The 17366-nt window shown below is 42.9% G+C and overlaps 1 protein-coding gene across 2 annotated transcripts; it reads right to left on the minus strand.

The window, feature by feature from the left end:
• Positions 1-13664: 13664 nt before the first annotated feature.
• LOC110710399 (kelch-like protein 12) lies at positions 13665-15899 on the minus strand. Of its 2 annotated transcripts, XR_002509160.1 has the most exons (4): positions 15633-15899; positions 14865-15185; positions 14299-14778; positions 13665-14086 (listed from the first exon to the last, which is right to left on the minus strand). XR_002509160.1 is itself a non-coding variant. In XM_021888694.1 (3 exons), the coding sequence occupies exons 1-3, from the start codon at positions 15679-15681 to the stop codon at positions 14677-14679; spliced, it is 333 nt and encodes a 110-aa protein (XP_021744386.1). In that variant the 5' UTR covers positions 15682-15899; the 3' UTR covers positions 14408-14676. The 2 variants fall into 2 exon arrangements, 1 of the variants encoding a protein (XP_021744386.1); XM_021888694.1 differs by lacking the exon at positions 13665-14086 and having other exon boundaries at positions 14408-14778; positions 15004-15185.
• Positions 15900-17366: the final 1467 nt, after the last annotated feature.

Below are 17366 nucleotides of genomic sequence, written 5' to 3' on the forward strand. Positions count from 1 at the left end.
ATGACTATATCAAGATACTTGGTAAAGTAGATTTGTCAATTTATCACCATCGTATCCTCATTTTCCTATCTAACTCTTATGTCATTAATTAAGTAGTTTCAACCAAACATTAACATATATTATCAACCTACTTCTAATTTGAAACAAAACAAGTCAATTAAGCTATCTTCGAACAAGTTACTAAACATCCAAGAAAAAAATAAGGTAGAAATTAAAAATAACTTGGACTAGCAACTAGCCAACTATATAACATTGGTAAGTTGATATATATAAACAAAAAGATGATACACAGCTTATATATCAATTGATAGCACCACGACAACTAACCTATGTATGTAACTAGACCCCTTTCCTTTAACAATAAATTAAATCTCCTGATTCACTCTTAGTTCTAACCCCTGAAGGTCCAAGATGATGTTTATGCCTTTTTTTTTTTATCGGTCTAAGAGCCTAGGCATCCACGACTTGCCTCTTCCATCCAGAAGTTACATTTTACTGATGATGGGGATCAATTAGCCACTTGCTTTGAATCGATACTATGTTAAAAAGCCACATAAGAAGCACAAATGGTAAGCATATAAATATATTTTTGTATGTGTACTATATCTCAGCCACTGCTGGTGTTTCGGGGGTTTTTGATGTGTCCTGCGGGAGAGTTACAATCCCTAGTATGTGCAACTGACGCCCTTACCTGCAATACCACGAAGACTCCGGTTGATGGGAGCTCCGCCTCCAACGATCAAATTAGTAACTTACAGGAGGTAATAAGTGCGGAAATAGTAATTACTCCTCGCTGATACAGAAGGATTCTGCAATTAATATTGCTCGGGATTTGTGTTTGTATTTGTAGATGGATTTTTGAATGCCCCATAAATGAGGTCTGACCCACTATTTATAGTGGGGAGACCAGTACCCCATCTAGGGTTCAAAGGACACGTGTCAACAGGGGATTGACGTCCTGTTGACCCATGGCTGGCTGCCATGTGTCGTAAGGCCATTGGGCCACGTGTCTAGGGTGATTTTTACCCTAAACATTTGCCCATCTCAGGTGCTGACGTGACGGTGCCACGTGGCGCCTGAGACGTTTTTTATTTTTTAATTCGAATTTTTGAAGTGTAAGAAGCAGAAGGTGAAAAGGCGCGAGGGTTCGCCTTCTGAGGATTGCCTATAAGTAGCAAACCTCCTCCCCCATGTTCACATTTACAACCTTAATCAATTTCAAAGATTTTGAGAGCAGCCGGTTTTGAGAGCAAATTTCTCCAGAAATTTTCCGAGTGCACATCCGGTTTTTCGCTTTCTTCAGAATTTTCTGCCGTCTGTGGGTGTTGTGAACAGCATCGCTAATTTGCAGCTGCTACTCAGAGAATACATCCGGCTAGGAGGACGCCTGTACCTTCGCAAGCCACTTGAGGATTTTCCTGTTCGGTCAAGCGGTTTACTCTCCTCCATTTACTTAGGTACCGCCTCTGTTCTTTTCAGCTCTTCCATGTATTTACGTTTGTGCTTCTTTCTTGCTTTTTTCTTTATTAGTTCCATAAGTAGATGGACCCTTTATACCCACACCCGGAACATAGCTTTGAGACCAACCGGTTCCTCAGTATGGTTGAGTCTAGGACTGGGGGTGACGCCTCTGGTCATTGGAATCTTTCTTGTTCATCTCCCAATCCGACCGTCTCCGTGACTGTGCAGGACACAATGGCCAGGACCAGGAAGACGGCTGTGGATCCCAATTATAGAGGGCGAGGCTCAGAAGAGTTGCCGCCTGAGGAGAGGATCCCAGATGAGATGACAAGGGGATCTCCAAGAGGCACCCCAAGTACCCCTAGTGATGGAATTCTAGGGTCTTACAGTGGAGGCGGTGAGGAAGCCGCCTCTACTTCTGGAGCTGTGGATCAAGAAACCTCAGCCAGAAACGAGAAGAACCCCGCTTCCAGTTCCGGCTCTGAGTCCGGCTCTAATGGGAGCGACAGCAGCAGCAGCTATCTCACGCCGTCTGTGGATAGCGAGGAGGAGGAGTGGCCTACATGGAATAATAAAGGCGACCCTCTCATGATTACCGTCTCTGCAAAAGACAGGGCTAACATGTAGAGAAACTTGGCCAATTTCATACTCAATCGGCCCTTAGGAGAAGGGTACAAGTTAGTCGTCCCGCATGAGATGGGGACCATTCCCTGGGAAGACAACCAGCGCAATGCAGACGGTTTCTTTGGCTGCTATGAGGTGGCTTTCTTAGCGGGGCTCCGCTTCCCCCTTCATAACACAATAAAGGCCATACTCAGGGGTTATGGCCTTGGCGTCTGGCAACTTACCCCCAAATCTTGGGTAAATATTCTAGGGTATATTGCCGCCTGTGAAATGCAGAACCTGAACCCCGGCTAGGAGGCTTTCACCCACATGCATTACCTAAGTCAGAGCCTAGGCGGTTGGAGGGCCTGGTACACTTTGACAACATATCCCCAGTACTTAATGACACTTGAAAAGCCGTCAAAGTGGTCGGATTGGAAGAACCGCTTCTACCTGGTCAAAGCTCCCACCAATGAGGAAAATCGGGAGTTCCGGATGTACAACCGGAAGCCTGAGTTGCTTGGGCAAAAATGTAAAATGCCCCAGATACCGGATGGGGATTACGAAGCAATCATAGAGTCCGGATTCTTTGAGCTCACCACTTCCACTATCTCAACCGGCGAACTTATTAGTGTATCCAAGAATTGGGTACCCAAACAAGAGTTCTTGAGGGACGAGGCGTTCCTGTCCGCATGCGGGTTGAGCACCATGTTTAAAAAATGTAGGTTGGAGGACTCAGCCGGCCAACTTGTGCCGGATGTATGTTTCTTGCTTCGCTTAGATATTCATTTTTGTACTTTTTCTAACCAGGCGTCTCATTGTTATTTTGCAACTGAAGGCCTAGCCATGTTGCCAACATACAAGACGCCTGCTAAGAAGGCCTCTGATATCCGCAAGGAGAATGCAAAGAAGAAGAAGGCTGCCCAGGCGGCTAAGAAAGTAAGTCCGCGTGTCCTATTTGCGTATTACTCTATTTTTTCTTCTATTCAGTTGTTTCAAATCTAACCGTCTGACCCCTTTTTACCTTGTTTCAGGATGGGAGCAAGGTTCCTCGCTCTCTTTCCAAACAACTCCGGCAAAAGCCGGTTGGGGAGGAGCCTGCTCCTAAGGTCCAAAAGACCTCTCATGCTGACCGACTGGCTGTCGGCGGCAAAACAGTGAAAAACACCGGAATAGGGTTCGACCTTTCACACCGGAGGTCGGACGTCCCTCCGGTACCCCAAAAAACAGGCGGTACATCTGCCAAAAAAGTCCCAGGCGACACTCAGAAGACCCAAGGTACGGATGACCCCTTCAATTTCACTCTGCTTGGCCTGCCCATGCGGGTCAAGTCTTACTCCCAACTCCAGCCGGAGGACTCGTCATCGAGCCGGCAATCTATTGGAGGGGCATTTACTCCTTTCTCACCGTCTGTTTTTGGTGCAGATAAATCTCCTCGCTGGCCGGACGTGACACAATACGCCCGGGCCATGCTGAAAGCCGTCCCCAAGGACGAGAAGAAGGCGATCCCTGGGATCAACGCCTTCAATGCTGACCGTGTGATGGTAAGCCTGGCTGAGGTAATCTTATACATCTGTCTCTACTTTAAGCCATAATTTCATACTTGTCCGGTTTCTTCTAACATCGGCTGTTTCTTCGCAGTCATTGCTGCGCGTGGAGGGGCTAAAGAGAGCCTATGCACGCAAACAAGAGGAGGTAAGGAGAGCCAAACGAGACGCCAATGACGCCCATAATGTAGCTCAGTATTCAATGATTGTGCATGACTTAGAAACTAAATCTATAATCATGCAACAAGAGGACCAGATCAAGACCCTTCAAAAGGCCCTCAATGAGTCAAAGGTCAAGGCTGACAACCTTCAGGTGGCGTTGGAGAACGCTGAGACGGAGTGGAAGAACTACGAGGATTCTCTCCAGACCTTGGAGAAGACTCAGACGGAAAACTCCTCCCTGAAGAAGGAGAATGACCGCCTAAAGAAGGAGGTTGCCACTTCAAAGAAAAAATTCGAGGCAACCCTTTAGACGGAATAGAGCTGGCTCATTGAGGAGAATGAGCAAGACTGAGAGAACTGCATGAAGCTGACGTTCTCCCTGATTCACACAGAAGCTGACTACACCGCCTGGGAGCTCGCCTATCGATACACAGATCTTGCCATTCTGGCTGAGGCAATTGAGAAGAAGATGTAGACTCAGGCGGCCGAAGAGGAAGAGGAGTACCAGCCGGGAGTTGAGGAAACCTCCAACCTCCCTGGCTCTGAAGCTGTTGCCAACTAGGCCCAGCCACAGCAGACTCAGGCGCCTAGTGCTTAAACACCAACAGCCCGACTGACAATTGAAATTGAATGAATGTAATTTCCGAGCTGCGTGTCGTGTATCTTTGTATCTATTTTCACCGAACGGGGGTCCGGTTAACAATTTCAACATTTTGAATTTTTATTAAATATATTTTGCCGTCTGTGTCGGCTTTGCCTTGATTCGATTCTCAGTTTATTTTTGCTTAGCATTTTCTAATTTTCGCAAATTTTTGCCAAGTATAATGATGCCTGACTTCCCATATATACTGGGTGGGGTTATTGAGTTTGACCCTGGATGCCTGGTTGTTAACTTCAAAAGGTTAACAGGCAGACGTCCACATGTGCACCCGGTTAGACAGACAAGCGGTGCTTGATTGTTTGAAGGAAACTGATCGCATTACTAACCGGCTGGGGTGTGCTGGTAAAGCACCCCGTTTTGCCATGTTTGTATGCAGCCGGTTATTTGGCCGGCTGTAGATCATTCATTTGTTAAATGCTAAGGTTTGGACCTCGCTAAGCTGGTTATGGCATGACCAAGATTTCGTGTGCCGTCTGTACTGTTTGGCGGCTATATTTTCCTGTTGGGGGTACCGGCTGTATTACTTTGAAGTAAAGCCCAGGGGTACCGCATTGCAGAAATGACTGGTTGTACTATTTTTAGTGAAGACCGGTCGCATCTTGGTTACAAAGGATCATTCAAACAATCAGTTAGAGCCGTTTGATTCATGATCGCTAGAATAATGTACCACCCGGAAGGGAGATCTTCTCTTCGACGAATTCACCCCAAATGGGCGTCGCTGAATGTCTGCTCTTTTAGAGCAGACAGTTTAATTTTTAGCTGGCCGGTTAGCCTTTAATTTTATAGCTACCGCCTGTGTATTGCACAAGACAGGGCATATGTATGCGAAAAGGAAAATTTGGAAATAAAGCATTCTCATTAATATACTCTATTTACAAAAATTTACAATTTCTCTGAAGTAGTACTTTTTCAAGTTGTCTACATTCCAAGTTCTGGCTAGCTGCCTACCGTCTAGGGTCTCCAGGTGGTAGGTGCCGCCTCTGACTTATTCAAAAATCCGGTAGGGGCCCTCCCAATTAGGAGTTAGCTTCCCCTGCTCATTTGCCCTACCGGTTGCCTCCATTTTTCGCAGCACAAAGTCCCCCACTTTGAGGGGTCGTTTGTGTACTCTTTTGTTGTAGGCCCTCGTCATTCTCAGACGGTATATCTCATGACGCAAGGCGGTGTTGCCCCCTGCGCTCCTGGAGTGAGTCCAATGCAAGACGCATGGCCTCCCAATTATCCTCCTCATCATAGAGCATGACTCGGAGTGTTGGCTCATAAAGTTCAATAGGCAGGACGACTTCAGTGCCGTATGTCATGAGAAACGGGGTTTCACCGGTTGCCCCTTTTTCAGTTGTTCTGATGGCCTAAAGGACATGAGGTAATTCATCCGCCCAAAGACCGCAGCTCTCTCAACTTTCTTTATTATGCCATCTGAGATGAGCTTGTTGAAGGCTTCAATTTGGTCGTTTGCCTGGGGCCGGCCAACGGATGCAAAATAATGTGAGATCCCTTGATCTCGCAACCAACTCTTGAGCACAGGCGTTTCAAACTAAGGACCGTTGTCAAAGACCATGGACATGGGAACCCCAAACCGGGTGACTATGTTTCTCCAGATGAAAGAGATTACGTCCTTAGTCTTTATGCCTTTGACCGCCTCTGCTTCAACCCATTTGGTGAAGTAATCCACAGCAACCAAGATGTAACGAAGACCTTTGAAGCAGGCGTGTATGGTCCCAGAATTTCCATGCCCCATTTTGCAAAGGGAACCGGGCTGGGAATGGCTGTTAGGTTTGTGGCCGAACGGTGTATCAGCCGGCCAAACCGCTGACATCTATCACACCTCTTCACCAAGTTCATGCCATCTGCCTCAAGAGTGAGCCAAAAATAGCCCTGTCGCCTGGCTCTCTTAGCTAGGGATCTGCCACCTATATGTGATGCACAAAAACCCGCATGCAGATCCTCTAGGACTTCTCTCCCCTTCTCTGGGGTAACACATTTCAAAAACGGCTGCAGATACCCCTTTCGGAGGAGTTCCCCTTGATGCATTACAAAGCTCAGAGCTCGTTTCTTAAGAGCAGCCGCTTCTGAAGGGACATCCGGCAGAGTGCCATATGTCAAATATGCCCGGATGGGATCCATCCAGATAGAGCCTTGGTCCAGAACTCCAATGGGTTCATGTTCAATACTTCTTTTTTCCATGACCTCCCAAAAGACTGACCTAAGCGCATCACAGGAGGCGAATGATGCCAATTTGGAAAGTGCATCCACCTGATTGTTTTCAGATCGTGGCACTTGACGTAGTTTAAATTTGTCAAGTGTCGCAGCCTCCTCCCTAACTGCCTGCAGATATTTGATCATCGCCGTATGGGTGGCTTCAAAGTCCCCATGGAATTGGCTGACGATCAATTGAGAATCAGAGCAGGCATCAACTTTTCTTGCCCCTGCCACCTTGCACATGCGTATACCAGCCAGCAGGGCCTCGTACTGTGCCTCATTGTTTGAGGCTTGGAACTTAAACCGTAGTGCATATTCATATTTATCCCCTTCTAGAGAATGACAGATTACGCCTGCACCACAGCCGTTCATAGTAGAGTTTTCGTCTACAAATAACTTCCAATCCTGATCCGTATTTGCCGGCTGTACCGGCCTAGTCATTTCGACAATGAAGTCGGCAAACGCCTGACCTTTCACTGCCTACCTGGGTTCGAAAGTTATCTCTAGGCTTTGTATTTCAACGGCCCATTTGATCATTCTGCCGGATGACTCTATAGTATTCATTGGCCGCTTGAGCGGCTGATCAGTATACAAAGCCACCGGATGTGCCAAAAAGTAAGGCTTCAATCGCTTGACTGCTTTGTAAAGAGCCAGCCCAAAATTTTCAATCATTGGGTACCGGAGTTCAGCATTTCTGAGGACGTGACTGATGAAATACACTGGGAGCTGATTGCCCTTTCTCTCAGCAAGGAGAACATCACTAAGGGAGTGATCTGAGACGGCTAGGTACATGTAGAGAACCTCCTGGGGCAGGGGGCTCACTAGCCTTGGAAAAGAGTGCAGATGTTGTTTTAGCCTCTGAAATGCCGCCTCAGCCTCTTCACCCCACTCGAATCTTGACCTCTTCCTGATTGCTTGGAAAAAATAGAGGCATTTGTCGCCTGACCGGCTGAGAAACCTCCCCAATGCCGCCAGGCAACCGGTAAGTTTCTAGACTTCTTTGACAGTGCGGGATGACTGCATGTCAATAACCGTCTGTACTTTTTCCGGACTAGCCTCTATGCCGCTTTGATCAATCAAAAATCCGAGAAACTTCCCAGACTCAACACCAAAGACACACTTCTTGGGGTTAAGCATGACCTTGTACTGCCTGAGGGTGGTGAAGGTTTCTCGGAGGTCAGCCAGGTGATCCTTCTGTAGCTTGGATTTGACTATCATGTCATCAATATACGCCTCTACATTCCTTCCAATTTGATTGAGAAAAACTATGTTAATCATTCGTTCGAAAGTAGCAGGCGCATTCTTCAACCCAAACGGCATCACCGTATAACAATATAACCCCTGATCAGTGACGAATGCCGTCTTCTCTTGATCTTTTTTCCACAAGGGTATTTGATGGAAACCTGAGTAGGCGTCCATGAAACTCATCAGAGCATGACCGGCTGTAGAGTCGACTAGGCTGTTGATCTTTGGAAGTGGATAGCTATCCTTCGGACATGCCCTGTTCAGATCTGTGTAGTCTACACACATCCGCCAGGTGCCATTCGGCTTTTTAACAAGGACAACGTTTGCTACCCAATCCGCATTGCCGGATGAACCCAGCATCTAGCAACTTTTTAACCTCGGCGGCTGCCGCCTGAGATCTTTCCTCTCCGTGATTCCTCTTCTTTTGCCTAACCGGCTTCTTTTTGGGATCAACGGCGAGTTTATGGACAGCAAGATCCAGGCTGATGCCTGGTATCTCTTCCACTTCAAAGGCAAAAATGTCTTTGAACTCTCTCAGCAGTTAGAGCAAGTCTGCCCCCAATTTCTCAAAAGCGACTGTCCCAACCTTAACGGTTCTGTCGGGCCGGATGTCGTCTAGAACGACATCAACGCTCTCACCAGCCGGCTGGGGTCGGAGGTCATCCGACCGTTCACCGGTCAGTGATTGCTATTGTTTTTCTTTTTTGACGGGTGCTAATTGGTCCGCCTTTCTCTTTTTACTGGCAGCCCTTGGAGCCGGCAATGCCTGATTGCAATTATCAAGCTCTATGAGCTCTTCGCCGTGACCGGCTGAAGCCATAGTTGGTTTGACGTCTGAGAGGTAACACTCCTTAGCCGTCTTTTGGTCCCTATTTAGGGCACCGACTGTCCCATCATCCTTCTAAAACTTGAACAACATGAGAGACGGGATGATGACTGCCTTGGACTCGTTGAGGGTGGGGCAGCCAAAAATCATATTGTAGGCGGTCAGTTCCTCAACAACTAGGAACTTGACGACCATGTGCCGCCCTTGCCCCTTTTCTCCCAGCCGGATGGGTAGGTCAATCCTTCCCACCAAATGCACCACCCCTCCCCCCAAACCGACTAAGGGGTGAGGAGCCTCATGCATGTTGCTGGGCTTGTACTTTAGCTTTGTCAAGCACTGATAGCTTATCAAGTCAGACGAGCTCCTGGTATCGATCAGGATCCGGCCAACTCGTTGATTGGTAACCTTGCATTCGATGACAATGGGGTCATCGTGAGGCCGTCTGACCTGGCCTCGGTCCTTTTCAGAAATAAGGACCTTAGGAAAGGAATCTTTCGACGCCTGGCCCTCATCTACTGACTTGACCAGCCGCCTGATGTTATCCTTAGCACCCCGGATGTTATCCACCCGCAAAATCGCCTGCTATGGTGAAGACTGTTTCTTCATCTGTTTCAGAATTAGCAGCCGGTGATTTGGACGGATGCCCCTTGTTTATCTTAGGGTTACCCTTGGATTTGGGTTAATAGGACTTCAGGGCCCCCTCGTCAGCCAGACGGTCCAACAGCCGCCTGAGGCTATAGCAACCGTTGGTGTCGTGGCCAACATCCTCATGGAATTGACAGTATTTGCTCTTGTCCCGGCTGCTGACCGGACTTTTTATTGCTGCCGGTTTTTCAAGAGTCAACCGGTCTTTGATCTCCATGAGGATGGAGGAGTAGTCCTTGGTGAACTCTTACTTTGGGACGTACGGTTCTGATTTTCGTCGATTCTTCTAGGCCGACTGACCAGATCGATCTGCCGCCCATACTTCTTTTCTTTTCTTTTCTTCTTTTTTGTCGGCTGGGATGGCCGGCTCTCTCTCCGTTCAGACTTTTTGGGGTCCGACGGGTGCCTCACGGCACAAAGCTCCCTCGCCTGTATATAGGCTTCAGCTTCCATTAATGCCTCTTGGAGGGTGGAAACCCTCTTTCTAACCAAGTCGAACTTGAAGGTCGACCCGTCTTTCAGACCCTTGAAGAAGTCTGTGTAAGCAACGTCGTCAGACAGCCCTTGAATCTGAATTCTCATCAGATTGAACCGCCTGACGTAGGACCTAAGTCCTTCCTTCTCTCCCTGCTGTATGGCTCCAAGGTCGAGGCTCGTTTTCTTGGCAGGGATGTTTATTGAGAAGTTCGACGTAAATAAGTACGCCAAAGTTCTGAAGTTGTTGATGCATCTGGCTGGCAGGTTGCCAAACCATCGTTGGGCTATGCCCTTCAATGTAACCGGGAAGCACCGACACCAGGCAGCATCATCCAACCCCTGTAAGTACATGAGGTTGGTGTAGGCCATTAGGTGATCTTCTTGGTTGGCGGTACCGTCATAGGTACCAATCAACACGTTTTTCACCTTATCCGGCTGTGCCGCCTCGGTAATTTCCCTGGAGAAGGCCGTTAGCTGTTCCCCAAGGTTAAGCAGCCGGAGCTGCCAGTCCATAGGTTGGACCGGTTGTGCCGCCTGACCCCCGAAGAGGGCCGGCTGCATGTATGGAGATCCATACGGCATGTACGGTGACTCGTAATGTACCGGCTGGATAATTTTGGGACCAGAACGTGCGGAAAGACCGCACAACTGACTCCCTTTGTCTGATTCTGAATGCTTCATGGAATCATTTCGGAAGCTGTCTGGGTAGGTCGACGTTGAAGCTGACGCGGACAGCTGTAGACTTCTCTTTTCCTAGATAAGCATCCAGGCATCAGAGTAAGTCCTCTTTGATCCATCTGGCTGTACTTGGCGGATGGGCTTCCTTTGCCCTGTCTCGGGGAAACGAAGCTTTGAAACGTCGATCGTGGACCCATCCACCACCTTTGGTTTCGGGTGAGGGGTAGGCACACGATCTTTCAGCACCTTCTTCCCGGAGGACGGGAGCTTCTTAGCTGGCTGACCCTTATGAGGGCCAGTGGACTTGTTTAAGAGGCTCTTGATCTCGCCCTTGAAACTTGTCATGAATTTCATGAGTTCGTCTCCCGTGACGGGAGCAGCACCTTCTGCCGCCCGGGTTGTCCCAGTCGGCCTGCCAGTTGGGCTGCCTGGAGCAGCCTGACTTCCACCCCGCTCCTTTTTTTCTTTGGAGCAGATGTGTTTTGTTCTGAAGGACCCGTCTGGGGCCGCATAGGTGTCGATTTTATAATTGTCACCACTTTCTTGGTCCGTATGGACCTCAGGCTTGATCGTAGGCTGTTTGCCTTCATTCGTTGGTACAGTTTCAGAAGCCACCTAGGAAGTACTCTCCCCACAGACGACGCCAAATGTTTTGGGGGTTTTTGATGTGTCCTGCGGGAAAGTTACAATCCCTAGTATGTGCAACCGACGCCTGTACCTGCAAAACCACGAAGACTCCGGTTGATAGGAGCTCTGCCTTCGACGATCAATTCAGTAACGTACAGGAGGTAATAAGTGCGGAAATAGTAATTACTCTTCGCTGATATAGGAGGATTCTGCAATTATATGCTCATTTATCAAATGAGCACATAATTATTTGCTCATTTATCAGACGAGCAAACAAATCTTTGCTCATTTATCAAATGAGCAACAATTCTTTGTCCATTTTATCAAATGAGCAAACAATTCTTTGTTGATTTATCAAATGAATTGATTAAAAATTTATAACATAGAAAATGATTTAAAACATATGATAAAACCTATTAGCTCAATTGGTAAAGCATTATGCAAATGCATATGGGATGTATGTTCAATTTCTACATAGGTTATCTCTATAAACAAATTAATTAAAAAAAAATCAAATTCTTACTAAATTATATGAGCAAAAAACTGGTTTGAAATGATTTATAACTATATAAATTTTGTTACAATTAAACTCTCATACAAACTTGTGTCTCCACTTTACATAAAGAACCTACGTGGGATTTGAACCCACATCTTTTGTGCATTTGCACAATGCTCTACCCTTTAGCTAGTAGGCTAACGTATTTAAAACTGGAATGAGCAAACATTTGTTTAATTATTCATTAAATCAGCAAGCTGGAAAAATGCTGGAATTACTCAATTACAATTTGTTTTGTACTTATGCTCACATAAAGCTGGAAAAATCAAATTCCAGGTTTAGTTGAGGCAACTTCTTCAACGCTAGATGTGGCCATTGTAGACAATGCCTGGATCAAATAATCACACATGCAAATCAAAGAATGAATTTGATGCTTAAGGTCAGAAATAGAGGAAAAATAGGAAGGGAAAGAAATGTGAGTCAAAACCATAATTGTGCCAGCAGCAGATGCTGCCCTCGTTGTTGCAAATTCTCCTGAAAGAAAATGATCACTTCAAAAAAGGAGGTTTTTCCAGTTTCTCAATTCAGCACAGAGTATCTATACAGCAAGCTTAGACAAAGAAATTAAACACTCCACTATTCAGGAGGAAATAAATGTCATAGTAGAAACAATAATAGCATGGTGAGGATGCCCTGGGGAGTCTCAGATATATGCACCTTATGCAGGTACATGCCACATTATATACTTTAAAAGCAGGAACTAATGTAAAATGTGGCTCATGAGACTGTAAGACTAGAGTATTGACGAGTGTCAGACTGTGAATACTATTAATTAAAGTATCATATTCATATATGATAGAGCATCTAGTTTAGAGCATTTGATTCAAAGCATTGATCCAATATTGCTTTTAAATTAAAATGAAATATCAAGTTGATTGAGCTTTTTAATATTCAGATCATAACTCAATGTATTACTAAAGCCTACAGGCTACAGGATAGCAGGTGTCTGCTGGCCTTGTGTTAATTTTGACCAGCTATCCTGAAAACAAGAGTAGTAGTAACCATAACAAATTGCATATTGAGGATACTTTTAGAATGACTTGCATTAGTTTTTTGCATATGAGCATCAATAAACCAAAACACAGATTGACATATCCTGAAAGCTTAGTTTCTCATTATCATTTGGGAAATGAGCAATCAAATTTTTGATCATTTGGGAAATGAGCAACCAATTTTTTTACTCATTTAGCAAATGAGCAAATAGTTAGTTGCTCATTTGTCAAATGAGCAAATACTTAGTTGCTAATTTAACAAATGAGCAAAAACTTAGTTGCACATTTGTCAAATGAGCAAATAGTTAGTTGCTCATTTGTCAAATGAGTAAACATTTCTTTAATCATTCATTAAATCAACTAGTATTTCTTTGCTCATTTCATCCACATGAGCAATCAACAAGCATATGATATTCTTGTAATAAGCAGAGTATCATCCACATTCATTCAAAAATCTCAATAATAACACAATGGAGTTATAGGAAGCTGACTCAGAGATACATAAGTTCATGTAGGTCTGAGGTTGTTTGTCCACTTGCCTCCATTAGCACAGATTGGTAAATGCACATGGAGATCAGAGGATCTCCTCGAACTATGAGAGAAAAAGGGAGGGAAAAAAAGGGTACTATAATTGAAAACAAGGGATTTAGAGAAGTTGTGAGGAATGATCAGCAGTAGCTGACGTTTTCCTTTGAAGATAGAAAATTGCACATCGAGTATATAGAAGCTGTAGCCCTCCAAAGTTGCAGCCAACTTGGTTGCGCAATTCAAACCAAACATACAGGTTTAACTTCCAGCACATAAAAGAATCTTCAAGCTGCAATTCACTTTATATACAATTTCAGCTCTAAAGTTAACATGTGATATAATGCTCCATACAATTCTATGTTATGAGTCATGTGTTTTGTGATTACCATAGGTCTAATTGTTATCATCAAAAAGCCACATATAATACAAAGTGTTTTGAATAGTACGTACAGTCAATCAAAGTAGAAATCTTAAAGTACAAGTGGAGGTATTATCATGTGTAGGGATTGAAGGACGGAAGGAAAAGTGTAATAAGATTTAAAAGGCATCGCATGATATTAACAGAAAAAAATTTGACAGTCCTAAGGTAATGAAGTTTAGTGTCCTAAGTAGTGAAATAGTGTAATAAATGCCACCCTGTTTCCTATTCTAGTTACACATACATGCTAAATCATTTTAATCTAAAAGTAAGCAGTATATAGCTGAATGAAATGAACATATACTCTCATTAAAGCAATAGTGACAAGGAATAAAGCTCTGCCTTAAATTTTTATCTACAATTCCCATATGTTGCATCTCAAATATAGCGTTCCAATGTACATGTTTCAGGCCTTGATCACAATGAAACATCATTTCATTTACTTGGTTCAGCGAGCATTCCTACCACAAGTGAAATACGAGTAATTTTAGTTGCTTTCATCTAACTAAAATATTAGCAAATGACTTTTAAGAAGTATATACAAAGTGCTCAAATTGTAATACTAAATTACCGTCTTCTTCTTAACTAACCAGTTGTTTCTCTTCTTCGGAAAGAGAACTATCCATCTGGTTGAACAACTAATCAGTATAGAATATTTATATGGGCATTTTACCTTTAGTGTATCATCATGTGTGTTGAATGTGTTCATCAGAACCAAAGGCACTTTGGATCCATACTTGTTGTTAAGGTTCCGAGTTGTATATATATAAAAAAAACACTAATGAACATCAGCCTACCATATTTGGCTGTATTGATTCATATGTATCTGTCCCTATATGTGTATGAAGATTCATATTAATCATATGTAGCTCCAATTTACAAAAACATAGCTGAGACCAGAGAGAATTGCTGGATTTCGTTTCTCTATTCTGCAAGAAAATCTGTACAAAAGTGGATTAACAGTTATGCTGTACCTCCTATAAACAAAATTACAGTAAGCTTTAATGAACCAGCCCCTCTGAAATTCTAGCTTTCACATCTCCTAGCCCTTTCAATGCGCAAGCTGTACGACTACTGTTGGAGCAAAGCACCTTTTCCCCACAGCCTTGAGGTTTGTCACTTGCCAACCAAGACCTTCCTGGTATCGCTCGACCTGTTATCACATTTCATGAGAAATCATATACAAGTGTAAATATTTTAGAGAAGGAAAGGAATATGGTGAGCACAGACATGACCAACCTAATACGGAAAGCCTAATGCAAGTTGAGGTAAAGGAAGTGAAAGCTTAACCACAATTCTAGCAAGAAACAAAACTCATTACAGGAGAACTATTAGTAATTGATATTGCAGAACGAGGAAGAAAGAGAAAGGAATGCGCCTTATCCAGAACATTCTCATTTCCTCTCATTCCCCTAATTGCATATATCCTATCATTCAATACAACAGCTGTTGAATATCCCCTTGAGTGGTTCATTGGTGCCTCACTCATCCAGGTCCCTCGACGAGGGTCAAATACTTCAACACTGGCTACCATATTTCTTCCATCAAAGAACGATAATGCTGAAATATCAAAAAAAATGGAAGTGGATAATCAAACAAAAAAACAAACTGAATAATCATAGAAAAAAATTGAACACAAATAAGATGAAATTAAAATCGAAAGCAACAAAACAATAAAAAATGGAACAAAAATAGACTTAATAAATTTGATCAAAAAATTGCTCAAAATAATCGCTCTGAAATGCACTCATGAAATTGCTCTGAAATCACATGGATTCAATTAAAAAAATCGACTCAGAAATCGCATAAATCAATTAAAATGGAACATAACTCGAAAATCAAGCATAAATCAAACATAAAAAGAGCATATAAATCACAAAAATCAGGGAAAAAATTGAAAAAAACGTAAAAAAAAAAAAAAAAAAAAATGCAACAAAAATCATGAGAATATATAAAATAGAATATAATGAATAGAAAGAATTGAATCATAAGAATTGAATAACTAACCTTTATTTCTTGAAGTAAACCCTAATTTCTTGAAGGAATTTGCACCCATATTTATGAGAGGAGAGAGCTGTTTGATGTAAGTCTAGATAGAGAAAAAGAAAGGGGAAACAAACCGTAAAATAAATCAGATCGTGAATGAGGAGAAAGAATGGGGAAAGTATGCATTAAAAATTACAAAAGTGCCATTAATAACCAATTCATTTTGAGTGGTCAGATCAAATTTAACCCTACGGTCCAGATTTTTTTTATATATATTGCTCTTCTGTTGCAATTAATAAGAAACAGTGATTGTATTATGTATCCGGTTGATTGGTCACCCCAGCTTGCAAAACGCTGTACAATCACATTCATTTATTTTTGGGTTTTCTATATAGTAACCTCGTCTTTTGCACTTTTCTACGCTGTGCCCTAACATATATGACTTTCTACGCTGTAACCTGAAAGTACGAAGAGTCACTATATGGTGACCTCGCCATTAAAATGTCGTTAGTTGCTTTCGTTAACTTTAATGACACTACTAGAAATAGACTTAATTCCGACGGACTGCAATTCCCTCGGAATATTCGAAATTTCCGGCGGAAATTGGAGTTGTAGGAAAAATCCGTCGGAAAAGGTACGTTATGACAGAAAAATCCGTTGGAATTATTGCGACGGATTTGTATTCTCTCGGAATTAACCTCTTCCGACGGAATATTCCGCCGAGAAAAAAATTTCCGACGGAATATTCCGTTGGAAGAAATTAATTCCGAGGGAATTAATTCCGTCGGAACGTTACATCAAATTAAAAAAAAACCTGGAGTTTAATTTGTTTTTTGCGACAGAAAAAAAACCCCAAACAGGAAGAGAGAGAAAGGGAGAAAGAGGAAGAGAGAGAAAGGGAGAAAGAGAAAGAGAGAAGGAGAAAGGGAGAAGGAGACCTCACCTCCACCACCAGCCGCCGGTGTAGGTAAGTCTCGTTTTTTTGGTTTTTTTTAAATGTTACCGGAATTCACCATTAGCAGCGCCGAATTTCACCACAAACACCAAGGCTTCACCGGAATTCACCATAAGCGCCGCCGTTGGATAGTGGTAAGTGTTTACCCCTTTTTTTTTTTAAATAAACTGTTTTGGGGTTTTTTGGGGGTTTTTATGTGCTTTTTTTTTTTTTTTTTGGAATTGCTACTAATAGCCACAACCCCCACAACCACGAACCAGTCAGCCACCGGTCTGCAACTAGTACTACAGGTGCAGATCTACATGTTAGAGACTATATAAAACCTAAAATTATAAGTTTAGTTTATACTTGGCATGTTAGTCGGTAATTGTATTTAGATATATGTTAGTTTATTATTGTTTTTAGTGTAGTGTATACAATTTGTTGTATTTATATTTTAATATGTTGAAATATTTGAAATGAATTTGTTTTTGTTATGATATGTTAGTTTAGTTTAGTTTATTTAAGTTTAGTTTTTAATTGTTGTATTATAACATGTTAACATAGTTTGGTTTAGTTCATTATAATAATGTATGTTAGTTTAGTTTATTTTAGTTTAGTTTAGTTTATTTTAGATTAGTTTAGTTTAATGTAGTGTATGTTAGTGTATTTAGTTTAATATTTTTGTTTGATATAATGTTTAATATAATATTTAGTAATTGTGCTTATTTATTTGCTTAGTTTAGCTTAATTATGATAAATCTCTGTGTAGTATAATGCACGTGACCTTCACTTTATATATATATAATAAATGAATCATT

Source organism: Chenopodium quinoa, unplaced genomic scaffold (genome assembly GCF_001683475.1).
Source record: "Chenopodium quinoa cultivar QQ74 unplaced genomic scaffold, ASM168347v1, whole genome shotgun sequence".
Classification (NCBI taxonomy): domain Eukaryota; kingdom Viridiplantae; phylum Streptophyta; class Magnoliopsida; order Caryophyllales; family Amaranthaceae; genus Chenopodium; species Chenopodium quinoa.

Excerpts from the sequence above, each read along its gene's own strand:
- LOC110710399 (XM_021888694.1), bottom strand. The coding sequence starts at position 15,681 with ATGGGTGCAAATTCCTTCAAGAAATTAGGGTTTACTTCAAGAAATAAA. Across the intron at positions 15,186-15,632 it reads GTTTACTTCAAGAAATAAAG|CATTATCGTTCTTTGATGGA; the intron begins GTTAGTTATTCA and ends TTGATATTTCAG. Across the intron at positions 14,779-15,003 it reads ATGAGAATGTTCTGGATAAG|GTCGAGCGATACCAGGAAGG; the intron begins GCGCATTCCTTT and ends ATGTGATAACAG.